The 15,604-nt window shown below is 33.3% G+C and overlaps 1 protein-coding gene across 3 annotated transcripts in view; it reads right to left on the bottom strand.

Moving 5' to 3' along the window:
• The window catches only part of TMPRSS15 (transmembrane serine protease 15), a 129,196-nt gene that overhangs the window by 52,170 nt on the left and 61,422 nt on the right, over nucleotides 1–15,604 (bottom strand). For 2 of the 3 annotated variants that reach the window (XM_032277137.1, XM_032277135.1), the window contains exons 15-17: nucleotides 7,913–8,038; nucleotides 4,351–4,476; nucleotides 1,901–2,041 (exon numbers count right to left, since the gene is read on the bottom strand). In XM_032277137.1, coding sequence (XP_032133028.1) covers nucleotides 1,901–2,041; nucleotides 4,351–4,476; nucleotides 7,913–8,038 — 393 coding nt within the window. The remainder of the gene's footprint in view (nucleotides 1–1,900; nucleotides 2,042–4,350; nucleotides 4,477–7,912; nucleotides 8,039–15,604) is intronic. The other variant, XM_032277136.1, reaches the window with a different exon arrangement.

Genomic DNA, 15,604 nt, shown 5'->3' with positions numbered 1-15,604 from the left:
TGATTATGGCAGAGTTTCAAGAAAATTGCTCTGGCTAAAGGTGGCCATCTTTTTCCAAATTTCGTGAGAGGAGACTTTATTGTAATGTCACTTGTGGAGCCAGTACTGAGCAAAGACTATTCTAACAGGAGCCAAAAATTATATAATAATTTAAAAAATTAGGGTCTTAATTTTAGATATTAAAGTAATTTACTTTCTATATAACAATAGGAGAGATTTAACTTTTTTCAAACATTACACAACCAGTCTGTTTTATCTTAAAAGTGCTAACATTAGCTACCAAATGTCCTCATCTATGTCCATCACCCATCTATACTTTATAACTCAAATGCTGAATTAAATTAAAATAACAGGTACATCACAAAGAGAAGGAAACTGAAATAGCAGATAAAGTAATTGGCAAACAAACATGGTTATAGTAAAATCAGCAGCAACAAAATCATCAAGTAACAAAATCAGTGATTCAATTCAAAATGACATTTTCAAAATTATCTTGATTAATATTTTCCAAGGCAATGATCAAATTTTCTTCTAAGTTAAATTCTCACCACACACACACACACACACACACACACATACACACACACAGACACACACACACACACACACACACAAATACATATCTATTGCTATTTTCATCTCCATGTATTTTCTTCTTTACGTAACAAAATCATGCCATTTTCTATATTTCTTCTTTTTAATGTACTCTAAGCTAAATTATAATTTTACGTAGATCTCAAAGTATTTCCTAATTAATTATTTTTTATTGATCCATGTCACCGTTGCTTGTAAGTAAAAAGACTGGCTTCTAAAATCAGTCACAAAATCCAGATTAATTGATTGAGCTACTACTTACTTCTACCTAAGTAGCATGGATAATAACAACTGTGGTTCATTTTCAGGGCTAGAGGGTAGACCACTTAATTATTTGTCATAAAGATTAAAGCGGACAGCTTTCTGGGAGAGAATCAAAAGTCCTGGTGAATTGTGTGTAGAGGAACAAAGATAAACATAACCTAATAGTAGCTGGATTTGGAATTAGACAACAGGCCAGATGGAGATCAACTATCCAACTCTACCTCTTCTCTAGATATTTGAGTGAAAAACATCAATACTACAAATATTTTTATGCAAGAGAAGGAGAGATGTAGGAAGTAGCATATATTCTGTTTTTCTGACATGTTTGCACCTGGAAAGAACCACTGAGTTGTGGGGCAGTTCTACCAGACAAGTCATAGTCTAAGTGGAGTAGCAAGTTATAAAAAAATGCTTTGTAGATTGTTGAATGCAAACATTTATATACTGGATATATGAATATATATATATATATCCGTGACGAGCCTGGCACTATTTTGTTTGCTCCTGTTGATTATGTTACGGATATAATAAAAAAAACCCAGGGTCGGAGGGTTGGGCACGCCAGCAAATAGCATTAAATTTCTACACTGCAGTGCTTTACTCTGGTTGTCTTCAAAGTTAATGATGTTAGTTACTTGATTGAATGTTGCTGGCATGCCAACAGCTCTCTTGCCTGTTTCCTTCTTTGTTCTCTTAAAATGTTCTTGACATGGGAAACATGACAGTCTTTCTTCCTTAGAGGGTCAAGTATTCTACTTTTAACATTTAACATGTCCGTCTTCAGTGCACAAAATTCAACACTCTTTACACATCAGAGAAGTGCAAGCAGGTCTGCTAAAAACTTCTGTGGCTTCCTACTTTGAACAAACTCAGGTAGTGGTAATATAGATATAAAAGAAGAAAGATGATCTTCATTAAGATGAGGAAGAATGAGTGTCACAGAAGGAAAGCATTAAAATATGATTTTGGCCTTGAAATTCTGTATACCTTTACTGTTTTGCTCCAGAAGTTACTATGCAATGTGTGATTTATGGGCTCTTACCTGGAATCCCCAAGCGATAACCCGTAGTGAAGTTTGCTTTAAACCCTCCTCTTGCCAACACATTGTTAGTGATGAGAAACACAGTCATTCTATTGGTGGTAGAGAACACATCCTTTACTGGACCAGGCCCTGTGTACACAGCTGTTCCAAAGGAAAATGAGATAATCAGTGAGATGATCCTTTGGATCTAGAAGGAAATGCACCCCGTTCTCAGTTCCACCTGCCAGATGTAGGGCTACATGCAACATGGCTCATTCATATAGCAGCCACAGTAAATGAATGCACACGTTCTTTTACATTTTGAACACTGCTTCAACAAAGCTATCTTCTCTTTAATTTTTTTGATATTGCGGTTTCTTTAGCTCTGTAATTTAATGATGAATTACTTATATCTGGCTTAGTACCACTGCTATTCAAAGTTCATGTTATCCCAAAGAAATGACTGACTACTTATAAAGACCTCTATAAAGCAATGGAGTTTATAGTCACTTTTACCAACTTTTTGACCAAACATAATCAGTATTTCTTGTGTATTGAATCATAAACTACATAAACTACATGGTGACTTTTAAACATTTTCTGCCAAATTCCTTGGCTTTGGGGATTTCATAAACAATAAAACATTCTTTACTATACTTCAGTTAATTAAAAAATACATTCATTAAAAAAAGTTTTACATATTGAAAGCCTTACAAATGATTCTATTTCAAAAGACCTTCCTGCCTACAAATTTTAAACTATAACTCAGAGATCTTTCTGGAATTCTTATTTACTTTTCAATGATTTGTTTAAATATTAACATGTGAATTTATGCATTTTTTTAGATGATAAGAAGTCTGAAATTTTTATTAGAAAAATAATTTGACCTAAAATGAGAAAACTGTTTAAAAATTTTTATATGTGTAGACAAAAACAAATTTCAGATTCCTCAGCTCTTGCCAGCTCTTGCCAACCACATTTTTCATTATTTGCTCTATGGGTGGCTCCCAAAATCCCCTCCAAGCAAGCTCACACTGTAGAACTTTGTGAGATTTTGCTGCAGAATTCCATATAAGGGCTGACTGATGAAAAGGTTGGGGAAGCCTCCCAACCACACTGTCCCTTCATTTGTTCTAGAAAATTTTCTCTGGAGTCTTCATTGATTAGTTGCAGTGTTCATGTGATTGTATCCTGATTGCATATCTATCAGATCAGATTTTACAACGAATGATGAATATAAGTTCAAAGTACCGTTAGATAAAACACTTTTTAGTTGTATCATTTCATTCATCAAAATTAATCATTTGAGCATTTTTATTCAATGTGTGACATCAAAAGACATCTTTTTTCTTAAAAATTAGTAGCAGTTAAGTAATGTATTAGCCATTACGTTTGACTGATAGCTTTTTAGTGTGTCAGCATGTATCCTGTGATCTACAGAATACATCTGATGTACACATAATGCATAGAGAACTACAAAATGGGCATCCTTAGCTTCTAGTCTCCAATGTGTAGTGCTTGTGGTAGTCAATTAATACAGTCTAGCAGAACTGATGGCTCAAAAATATTAGTCCAAAATAGTTGAACTCATGGAGGTAGAGAGTAGAATGTTGGTTATAAGAGGCTGGAAAAGGTACTGGGAAGGGTGGGGGAGTGAGGATGATCACTGGATACAAAATATAGTTAGACAGAATGAATATGATCCAGTATTTGATAGCACAACAGGGTGATCACAGTCAATAATAACTTAATGCACGTTTAAAAATAACTAAACGAGTATAATTGGATTGTAATACAAAGACAGGAAAAATGCTTGAGGTGTTGGATACCCTATTTACACTGATGTGATTATTATGCATTGTAGGCCTATATCAAAATATCTCACATATCCCATAAATATATACATCTACTTACCCATGAAAATTAAAAATGAATTTAAAAAGTAAAAATAATTAGTCTTGCTTTGTGAAGAATGCTAAAAAAAATGTTGTCACTGTTTTAAATATGCCCTATATTGTAAGCTCTACATAAACTCATGTCACTCTATTATTGTATTTTCATTTTGCAAGTTGTAAAATAGGGATCACATTTATTTAGAAGTGCTCTTTCTGGCTGGGTGCGGTGGCTCATGCCTATAATCCCAACACTTTGGGAGGCCGAGGCGGGTGGATCACCTAAGGGCAGAAGTTTGAGACCAGCCTGGCCAACATAGTGAAACCCTGTCTCTACTAGAAATACAAAAATTAGCCAGGTGTGATGGCGCATGCCTGTAATCCCAGCTACTAAAGAGGCTGAGGGAGGAGAATTGATTGAACCTGGGAGGTGGAAGTTGCAGTGAGCAGACATTGAGCTACTGCACTCCAGCTTGGGTGACAGAGAGGACTCTTGTCTCAAAAAAAAAAAAATATTTTTCCCTAAGTACAACTATCTTGAGCTATACAACCTTTATGTTATTCATATTTCAAACTTACCTAAGAACAAGGAATCTGCTTCTCCACCATCTCTTATTTCAACTACATCATTAATATTTTCTAAGTCAAATTCTTGAAAATGAAGTTGTATATTTTTTCCTTTTTGTGCATTTAAAATCCAAACACCTTAAAAGTAAGAAGTAACATTTAATTTGGAACACACTTATGATTTATTTTAAAAGCTTCACTCTCTTGAAGATTTTAAATAACTTTCCAAGAAAAGAAAACAACTTTTTTCCATTTCTTGAAAATAATGGAATCAACATAAGAGTCCATAAATAGATGAAGAGGGAGAGAGAATGATATCTTTGCACAATGAAATATTATGCAGTCATAATAAATAATAAAATCCTGTCATTTGCAATGACACGGATGGACTTGGAGGGCAAGTATTTCAAGCTGTTTCTTTTTCTTTTCTTTTTTTTGGTGAGAAAATATATTGGTTTAGTCAATATCTACAGTAATATTTCAATTAAATTTGAAATTATTTAGTATAATTGATATTTTTATAAAATGTAATGATTTAATCAAAGTTTACAAATATTATTTTACCCCTACAATACAATGTTTATGAATATCAAAAGATACTAAAATTATAGTTTCATTCATTTAATTTTCCATGATCAAATTTAGAAGAAAATTAGGTAATTAAAATGCAATTTTCAGGACAAGTAAGCTTTAATACTTATTTTAAAAGTTTTTGCATTTATTTACATTTAGTTTATTAAAACCAAAGAAAATAAAATGATCAACATCAAGAAACACTCCTTGTTTTTATTGATTTCTTAAATGATTTAACCTTCAGTTTTTTCCTAGGCCATTCTTCTCTCATTATGTATTAGTATTGTCATTCACTCTTAAGAAATATAATTATACTCATATAGTAATGACATCTAAGTCCTTATTTTCTGCACTTTTTTGAGATACAAACAAATGTATCCACTTATTTACTGTATATGGCTGTACATATTTCAAATCTACATGTTCTAAAGGAAAAGCAGAATTATCTCTTTTGCAAACTCATTTCTCTAGTTCTTCCCATCTCAGTGGCATTCCTAATCATCCACTCACAGTTCTCTATGCTTGAAACCTCAGCACCTTCCTTGACCTTCTTTCTCCTAGTGCATCCAGTTAATCACCTAGGCCTGTTAATACTACCTCCTATATCCTTTGAGTCCCGTTTACTTCTTAACAACTTCTTAACTTCTTTTGCCACCACTACCAGAGTTCAGATCACTCCTGTTTCCCATCTCCTAATTGGTGATGCTCATGGTTCTCGTCCCTTACCATCTATCTCTTATTTAAAATGCAAGCTTGATTTTATTACCATTTTCCTGTAAATTATTCGAAGACTCCCCAGTGCTCTCAGAATGAAATTCAAACTTCATAACATGGTGCAAAATTCCTTCACACTTCTAATTTAACCAATTACCATTGTTTAATTTTCTTGGAGATTCAAGAAACAGTTGTCTCCTACTTTTGTATGTCAAGGACACTCCATGTCTCTCCACAGAGTCCTGCCTTTACCCTTATTATAATAGTATTTTGGACATTTTATGCCTGGCAACATATCCGAGTCACCATCTTTACTGTGCTACATTTGTGTCTTCTTTACTTATTTCAGACTAAGGAAATAAAGTATTTAACACATATTTGTTGAATAAACAAATATATTTAACTTTAATAAATTTCTCCAAATTGTTTCCATGTTCTACTGCTTGTTGGATTTTTCAGATTATCACTTTGTTCAAATGATGTTTCAAAGATCCTGCAAGATCTGCACATGTACCTTAGGAAAAATTACAATTAAAATAAAAAAGAAAGCATATCAAAAAAAAAAAAAAGAAAAAGAAATTTACAAGACCACGCAGAACAACTGCTCTTACATGTTCGATGACTACCAAGTGGTGTGAAAGGTAATGCTGTAATAACAAAATGTCAAGAACTGTGCACAACTTTCTTTAACTTACCTCTTCCAAGAATATAGGGAAATGTCAACTTGCACCGTTTAACAGGTATGACTATATCATTGACAATTCCACCCCTAAGCTTAGATTTAACAGGTCTTTCACTCTTACCTAAGAATGTATTATGCTTTTGATACCTAACACTGTGACCACAGATCACTGATGGGTGACCTGTAACTCAATAACCGAATGGAAGATCCTGATATCATTCCCACGGGTCATAATGTATAAAAGGAACACTGACCACTAAGTGCCTGAACATTTTCAAAAGCAGTAAATCATTACTGGTTGCTTCCAATTGTTCCTGAACTTAAATTGCTATTTTCCTTTTCTTTAGAATTATAGTTGTTGCACTTATCATTCCTGGATGAAAGCTTTGCCTTCCACAAAATGTTTAAAAATATTCTTCAGTCAAGGCAATAGTCTTTAATAAATTGCAGCATAATAAGAATAAAAAATTATATGTCTTCAGTGTGAAGCAGAGATAATAATCTATTTCCCCAAATAAGTCAAATTAGATTAGTTACTGTTTATTATTTTGGATCAGGTATCTGTCTACAATATTGACCCTATAGGCACCTATGAAAGTGATGCTCTCTTATCTCTTGATCACCTGAAGGAAGAATGCTGGCATTTTCTGACAACACATTTTTCCTACCATTGGGGCATTTCTTTCATTGATAGAATTCGCCATTTAGCTTAGTGGTCTTATCCGGACTTCTGGAAGTGGAACCTTTGTAGGGTGGGCTAGGGAATCTGTATCTTCAACACAAACTTTACGTGTCTTTATAGGAACCTCTCTATTTAGGAACATTTACATAGAGGTAGTCTTTACGCAGTTTTAGCAAACTATTTTCTCTAGGCAAATTTTTTTAGTGATCCTTCTTATAATTTTAATTTTTGTTCTTGAAATAATTACATTACTGTAGCTATCTGCTTTATTGACTCAAGTGTATATTTGCAAAAAGTGTGAATGCTACAACTGGTTCTTTACTTTTTATGCTTTCCATTGTCTTTTTCCTATGAAACTACAAACTCATTAAGCACACTAAGACATTATAGGCACAAACAAAGAAAGTGATTTAGAAAGTGGGGTGGGGCTCTAGGAAGGGATATCAGGGGGTGGAGTGATAGGAGAGGGATAGCATTAGGAGAAACACCTAATGTAGATGATGGGGTGATGGATGCAGCAAACCACCATGGCACATGTGTACCTATGTAACAAACCTGCACATTCTGCACATGTACCCCAGAACTTAAAGGATAATAATGATAATAATAATAATTCTTAAAACAAAGAAAGCGGTGTCTGGAGTAACACTGGTTCTCTCACTGTTGTTATTCAACTTCTAAATCTGGAATTATAATAATGATACCTGTTTCAAGAAATTCTTGTGGGAATTGAATGAAATAATGTATATTGAGCATTAACACAGTGCCTGGTATGAAATAAATGCTATGTATATTTAGCAATTATTGTTATTTTGTTGTTATATTAAGCAATCTTTTAGGTAGACATGATAGGTATACCTGTGTTTGACAAATTTTTAATCTATGTTTGCTGTGTCAAGGGGAGATCTAAATTTGATATGTACATTTGTTTCTGATGACTTGGAAAAGAAATGACTCACAGAAAGCCTGATTAGGGTAGCTGTTTGGAAAGTTCATAGAAATGAATGTTGTATTTGGCTCCCACAGTTCAAAAGGTCCTCCACAATCCGCTGAAAAGGAAAGCAATGGGAAATCATTAGTAACACAATGTTTATTTCAGAGAGACAATACTATATGCCAGCGAACTTTCAATTACATTTCTTAGAATATAAATTTTGACAAGTAAATTTGAGAGTCATGTAAGGGTAAACATTGCAGTTTGAATACAAGAAAAATACAGTTAAATAGATAACTCTAATGATCAGTGACGCTGGGATTTTCTTATATAATTGTTAGCTGCATCTATGTTATCTTTTGAAAAGTGTCTGTTCACGTCCTTGGCCCACTTGTTATGGGGTTGTTTTTTCTTTTTGTTGGAAATTTAAGTTGGAATTTTTTTTTATAGAAGCTGGATATTGGACCTTTTTCAGATGCGTAATTTGCAAATATACCATCTGACACCAGTCAGAATGGCTATTATTAAAAAGTCAAAAATAACAGATTTTGACGAGTTTGTGGGGAAAAAAGAACATTTATACACTGTTGGTGGGATGTAAATTGGTTAAACTATGTGGAAGACAGAGTAGCAATTTCTAAAAAACCTAAATACAGAAATACCATTTGACCCAAAATTCCACTACTGGCTATGTACCCAAAGGAATATAAATCATTCTATTACAAAGACACATGCACATGTTTGTTCACTGTTCAAAATAGGAAAGACATTGAATCAACATAAATGCCCATCATTGACAGACTAGATAAAGAAAAGGTGGTACATATATACCATGGAAAGCTATGCAGTCATAAAAATAATGACATTTGCAGGGACATGGATGAAATTGGAGACCATTATCCTTAGCAAACTCATACAGGAACAGAAAATCAAATTCTGCAAGTTCTTACTTATAAGTGAAAGCTAAATGATGAGAACACATGGACACATAGAGAGGAACAATACACACTGGGGCTCTTCAGAGGGTGGAGAGTGGTAGGAAGAAGGGGATCAGGAAAAATAACAAATGGGTACTAGGCTTAATACCTGGGTGATAAAATATTCTGTACATTTACCTATGTAACAAACCTGCACTTGTACCTCTGAACTTAAAAGTTAAAATAATTTTTTTTAAAACAGATAAGAATTTCTCAAAATATTTTTAATCTTCTTATGGCCCTTGTGAATCTTCAAGAAAGCATGATAGTGTGCAGCACTTCTCCAAAATTATTTGTACAAAGGAACTTTTTTTGGTCAAATATATTTTATAAATAGGTTTTATAAAATAAGGTGTCAAATTCCTACTGTAGAAAAAAAAGTTTACTTATAATAAAACAAATTCGACATTTACCACTCTCTAAGGAGAAAGGCTAGTAAATCATTTAATTTTGTAATTCTTGATTTTCCCTTTTTTTTCCTTTTATTTATTTGTTTTTTTTGGTAGTCTTAAGGGGAAGCTTCACCATTCTGCATATTGAAAGTAAGGAAAGGGAGATGACGTGAAACCTTATTTGCGTCACAAATGCCCTGGACCAACCTGGTAGCCAACATTGTCAACATTGTGCAGAAGACAAGTTGAGGCAGGTATCTTATTAAGGCAAATTTATTAAAACAATAGAGCACAGATCTTCCAGCTCAGAGTATAACACTTTAAGTAGGTAGATTAACTTTATAAAATTCTTAACATACTTTATATTTATCTTCTGATTTATTACAAATTCTAAAGTAATGTAAAAATCAACTATTTTAAATATTCTAATTATATCTAATTCTTGTTACCATTATTATGTTTTAAAATAAGACCAGAAGAAGAAAAGTAACCTGATTTGAAGAATGCAGACAACTGGAATAAATATATTCTTTTCTATATTAAATGCACATAATATTGGGATTATTTACTCCCAACAAACTAGAAATCAGATTATGGGAGGGATAATCAAGTGTCTCTACATTTATAACACTGTATATAGCCATATCCTTTTCCTTAATCTCTCTTTTATATATCATCTGCTTATTTATATAAATCACCTGAAATTCATGTGCATGTCCAAAATTTATATGTAACACACTCCTTAGATTTGAGTTTCATGATGTATATGATTGATAGGCCAGAGAAGGCAATTACTCTGACTCCAGACAGGATCCTTGCCAACCTGTCCTGTTCTGTAAATAGATAGGGCATGGTCTTGTTTTACATGCCTTACAGGGCCAGGTTTGTCTAGACCCAGATGAACTTTTAGAAGTAATAAAATATTTTACCAAACCTTGCTGTTTGCAAAGCGTTTCCATGCACGTTATCTCATATGGGGAGAGAACACAGTGTATAAGAGGAAGATTTGTTGGAGTTGCTGGATTAAAATTGTGGCTCTGAGTTGGCTGTCTTTTGGAGACTACTAGATATATATTAAGGGTATTTTGGATTGTTGTAAAATTAGAGGTAATTTAAGAAATGTTCCTATGCATTACCTGGCATATTCAGTACTGGTTTTCAAGGCAACCTTGCGGATGAGGTAATTACTTTTATTTTTTCAGTTTTAAATGGAAAATCTAAGGATTACAGATATTCACTTGCTTGTTAATGCCTTATACATCCACCTAGTGTCAAAATCAAAACCTCATCATGGTTAATCTCAAGCTCATCCCAGTACTGTCTCCCATTGGGTCGATTAAACTTTGAATAATTTCTACAAACTGGTCCATGCTGCCATAGACAGGGTTTAAATTGAGTGTCAATAAGTGGCACTTGATATGTACATTTAAAAAAGGAGGACAGAGATGAATACACTGACAGGTAAGGTCAAGGATGGGTAAACCTAGAAGGAAGAAGAGAGTGTGCACGGGGTGGTGAGGAAGGCGTGTGTACCAAAGAAAGAGCAACAATGGAGAATAAGGGCAAGTTCTCCACAGGAAATCATGACTAATTTACAAAGATTTCTGAAGAAGGATCTACCACAATCCTATAACCTCTACATACACGTGGCACAGTTAATTTTAATAATTCTACGTTGCTATGAAATGCTTCTTTTAATCCTTAATGAGACCAATGAAGGAGGTAATAATGTGTAACTAACTGCAGAGACAAATATTACACTGCAGATGTAAGACTAGGAAAACTTAACTTCCTATTTCAAAAATTGAGCGGTGGCCAATGGTGAGTTTTTTAAAAATGATTTTGTATTTTTGTTTTTCACCATTAGTCTTATTTTATCCTCAAGAAACATGAAAAAATGTAAAACCTTATATTCCCGATATAGTAAATAGCTGCCATTTGGAGAATGCATTGGATTTTCACATAATTGAACACTCAGTGTGCTATACTTAAAGATGAGTAGGTAGGATGTTAATGAGCACATAACAAGAACTCAAATGTTGTTGACTGTAATTGTTAAGCCTGTCAGGGCAGGCAGTTTTTTTTTTAGGATTTTTCTACTAAATACAAGTCTTGGAAAATGCATTCCTTTAAAACACTTAAGGACTTTTTGAAATGCATTTAAATTATAATTTCTTATCAAATAAACTGACCAGTAAGACATCTCTGATCCTTGGCCTGATCAAATAGATCAGTTACTCTCTGAATATAAATGACTGTAAAGAATTGGTGAAAACCCTTTAAGTCATTCTAAATATGATAACACAATTTACTTTAATGGTGTTGCTGTAGTGGGGATGTGGCATATGCTTCTAATAGAGAAACCAAAGATTCATGAAATGTAATTCCAGATATCACAGTCATGCTGTGCCCTTAGGTAAAACATCCTTACCCAGAGAATGAGAGTAAAATAGCCTGTCTGATACATGGAATTCTATTCATTTATACTGCTAAATTCCTTCATGTTTCTTTTTATGGGAGCTATTCTCTCAAACACTTGTGTTTTGATAAATTTTTTACTATGCCAATAGGGATTTTCACTGCACATACTATGTAAATTATATGCAGTATTTGGCAAAGTGGTTGTCAGGAATGGATATTTTTCTTGACGCATGTCATTTTTAGTTCATGCTTAAGCTTCTGATGTCCATGAAATATGTGTTAATGCAGAGGTGTTTACTGTGGAGTGGAAAGGAGAAGAGCCTGGCTTTCACCTACAATAAGAGGGTTCCAATTAAAGATATTTATGGCAAAACAAGAAATGAGAACATGGGAAAAATAGATTCTTGATTGATACTTTATGTGATAGAATTAATAGGTGTAGCTTGAGAAATAATATCTCCTATTGATTGATGTTTGAATATGTAAAAATTGACTAATTTTTTAAATTATTGAAAATTAATTAAAGTGGCTGTTTTTCATCATCATTGTAATAGATAAGCAAATATTTTGGTATTACAAATAGCACTTTAAAAGTCTAGGTTGTAATTTAAAATAAAATCTTCCATAAACATTTTGTGTTCATTTTATCAAATTTTGTTTTTCATTAACAAATTATAGTGACCATTCCTGATACAAATATTTTTATTTGTTAACAATATTGTTAAATGTGTAACAATATTGTTACACATTTTAACTTTATTGTTAAATGTGTAACAATAAAGTCCAGATTTTCATTCCCTGTACTCTAAATTTGGTTATTAATAAAAATCTAGACAGATGATAAGCTCCAAGACATAAGCTATTTGTTTTGTTTTGTTTTGAGATTGAGTCTTACTCTGTTGCCCAGACTGGAGTGCTGTGGCTATTCACAGGCATGATCATAGTGCACCCCAGCTTTGGACTCTGGGCCTCAAAGCATCATCCTGACTTAGGCTTCTGAGTAGCTTGGACTACAGGTGGGTGCCACTGTGCCTGGCTCAGGCTATTAGTTTTAGAGGTAAAATAATTAAAAAAAAAATTAAAACAGCTCAAAACACACTGATACAAGTATATATGCATGCAGTTAATATGGAATTTGCTCAGGCTTGACTATAAGTCATACTAATGATATAGAAAGCAAGCAGCTCTTCTGCTGAATATGGCCATCAATTTCAAGAGAGGGAGACAGGTACTGATTGAGTCATATCTACATGAAGAACTGAACTTAGATTATTTAGCTCTAAGTATAAGGTCACATCGACAAAACTTTCCAAATTAACTTTTTTTTTTTTTCTTTTAAGAGAGACGGGGTTTTGCCATGTTGGCAAGGCTAATCTTAAATTTTTGGCCTGAACTGATCTGCCCCACTCGGCCTCCCAAACTGCGGGGACTACAGGCATGAGGTACTGGAGCTGGCCATGCAAAATTACCTTTAATTTACATTTGGAAGCAGAAAATAGCTTTAGAAACGACAAAATAAAGAAAAGCTATGGAAATAAAGAGTGAATATTGAAATATCTAATATTATAGTTAGTTTTTTTTATTGTTGTTGCTTGTTTTTAATTAGTTTTAACATCACCAGAAATAAGCCAGGGGCCTAAAATGTGGATTTCGTTTTGTATACACCCATTTCTATTCAGTAGGCATCTTTTCATGAATCATCAAAATTGTTTGGCAAATTGGCATGATAGTCGTGTAATGGAATGTTTACTCTCTTAAAGTGTACCCAGTGCAATTCCCATATTTAAATTCATTTATACTAACGTCACAGAGTAACAATTGCAGAATTGATGCAGCAGGAAGTTATTAAAGTCATGATATGGAAGAATCTCTGTGGTTATGAAAACTGAACTTACATTTCCTCAAACTAGGCATAATGTGGGTCCCTAGGAAAGAGGGAGGAAACTGAGCTTTATTATCCAGTCACTGGTCTGGTATTGTTTTCTTCTTTAAGTGCTCTATATAAACCCAAAGAAAGGCTATTAGCCAGTCAGCCATGGTTTCCTTTTATTTCTGCTTAAACAAGTCAGTGATCTGAAACCACAAAAGCTCTGCTCAAATAAGAATTTCACTGAACCAATTGCAAATGGTATTAGAATAAAACTGTTCAGAATACATTTGACGGTAATTAACATTTTCTGCTGTGAAAAATATTATCTTGAAGTGAACCGTTTGGAAACTGGAACAAATAAACTCTGGGTAGATTCTGAAGTTTATATTTTCAAATCAGAGGGATTATTCTTTCATTATACCCTATTGTTAAAAGACAGGAACACCAAACTCTCTTGACATCAAGGTGTTATCTTTTTCAGACTGGAATATAAATATGAAGACTATATGGATCTTATAGGTAGATTTTTAACTTAGAAAACCATATTTAAAATTTTCTTTCTTTGTATGATATGATATAAAATGTTATCTCAAATTTTAATTTTAGGTAGTGATAAGATGTTGCTATGTTTTAAATATCAGGTCTAAGAAACCGTGTTATTTCCTCCTAGAAAATTTTTCTTCTTTATTATTTATGAATAAATAGAGGAACAGACTAGCAGAAAGAATTATCAAGAAAATCTATCATTTAAATGATCGAAGTAGCAAAATGTTGCTAATATTTGGTATCTGCAGGAATTATTATTATTTATCAAACCAGCATGATTTTAATGATGCCGAATGTTGTTCTTGCAAAACACTGTTCTATGTGATAAACAGGTAGGGTGTAGGTCGTCTACACAAAATGAAGTGAGACAATTATTTTCAAAGTCACAAATCCAAAATTACAGCATTTATGTTGGTATTTTTTCTAAATCCATCCCTACCACCATTTCCAAGCTTTAGTTTTTGTGCCAAAATTTTGTTTAGCACAAATTTCATGTCACCAAAATAAGAGTACATCCAAAACAGAGACAGAGAGAGAGAAAGAGAGACAGAGAGAGAGAGAGAGAAATAGAGAAAGAAGGAGAGAGGAGTTTGAAGTTTAGTCTATTTCTAATAGTGCTTGCTTATCACCAATTTATGTGATGTTAGGTATCAGTCATACACTGGTAAAGCAAAGGTAAATTAGACCTAGAGTTTGCTGTGAAGGAACTCACTTCTTGCCACAATTTTATGACCAATATTATTACATGAGAATGTATGGTATTTTTCTGCTTTTGCTTCAATTTTATAAGTATCATTTCACTTTTTTTATCTGCACACTTCCTTAAAGCCTTCTGCTCACATTTTTTTCCTCCAAAGTCCTCTATCACTCACTTCTCTCATATATTACTTTCAGGCTCACATAATTATACATTGCTTTAAATATTTATTCATATGATGTTTTCATGTATTAATAGTTATTGCTGCATCTTACATTTCATCTGCAGTGTTTTACAGATGGCAGATATTTATAAAATTTCAATGAATGTTTAAAGATTGAGTAATTTATACATCACTCAACTAAACATCTAAACATGTTAACACACAAGATGGTAAAAGCTAACCAGTCTTTTAGTGGAATGTAAGTACTCATTCGATATGGTGGCCTGGGACCAATATGACAAAATAACTATCTTCATCCTAATGGGAGCTCATTTGTTTCATGTTCTCAAATACCCATGATTAATTGTTAGAGTCTTTTCATTGTTAAAGCCACTCATCTGAAAAGTCTGCTTTTTTTTTTCGTTTACTTGAAGATTAGGAGCAGAAAAATATATACTTTAGAAGTAAACCAAATTTGGATAGGCTCTCCAAACTGATTTGCTGATGTAAATTTGGTAAAAGTATTAAGTGTGCTTGGACGAAAATGAGAAATGGAAAAAGTACTGTGTTTGTGGGATCAGATCCAGGACAAAACAAGACATACATGGGTTTTCA

This window comes from Sapajus apella, unplaced genomic scaffold (genome assembly GCF_009761245.1).
Source record: "Sapajus apella isolate SASKATOON/1434 unplaced genomic scaffold, GSC_monkey_1.0 scaffold8, whole genome shotgun sequence".
NCBI classification, from domain to species: Eukaryota; Metazoa; Chordata; class Mammalia; order Primates; family Cebidae; genus Sapajus; species Sapajus apella.
This window is presented reverse-complemented; position numbering and strand designations above follow the sequence as displayed.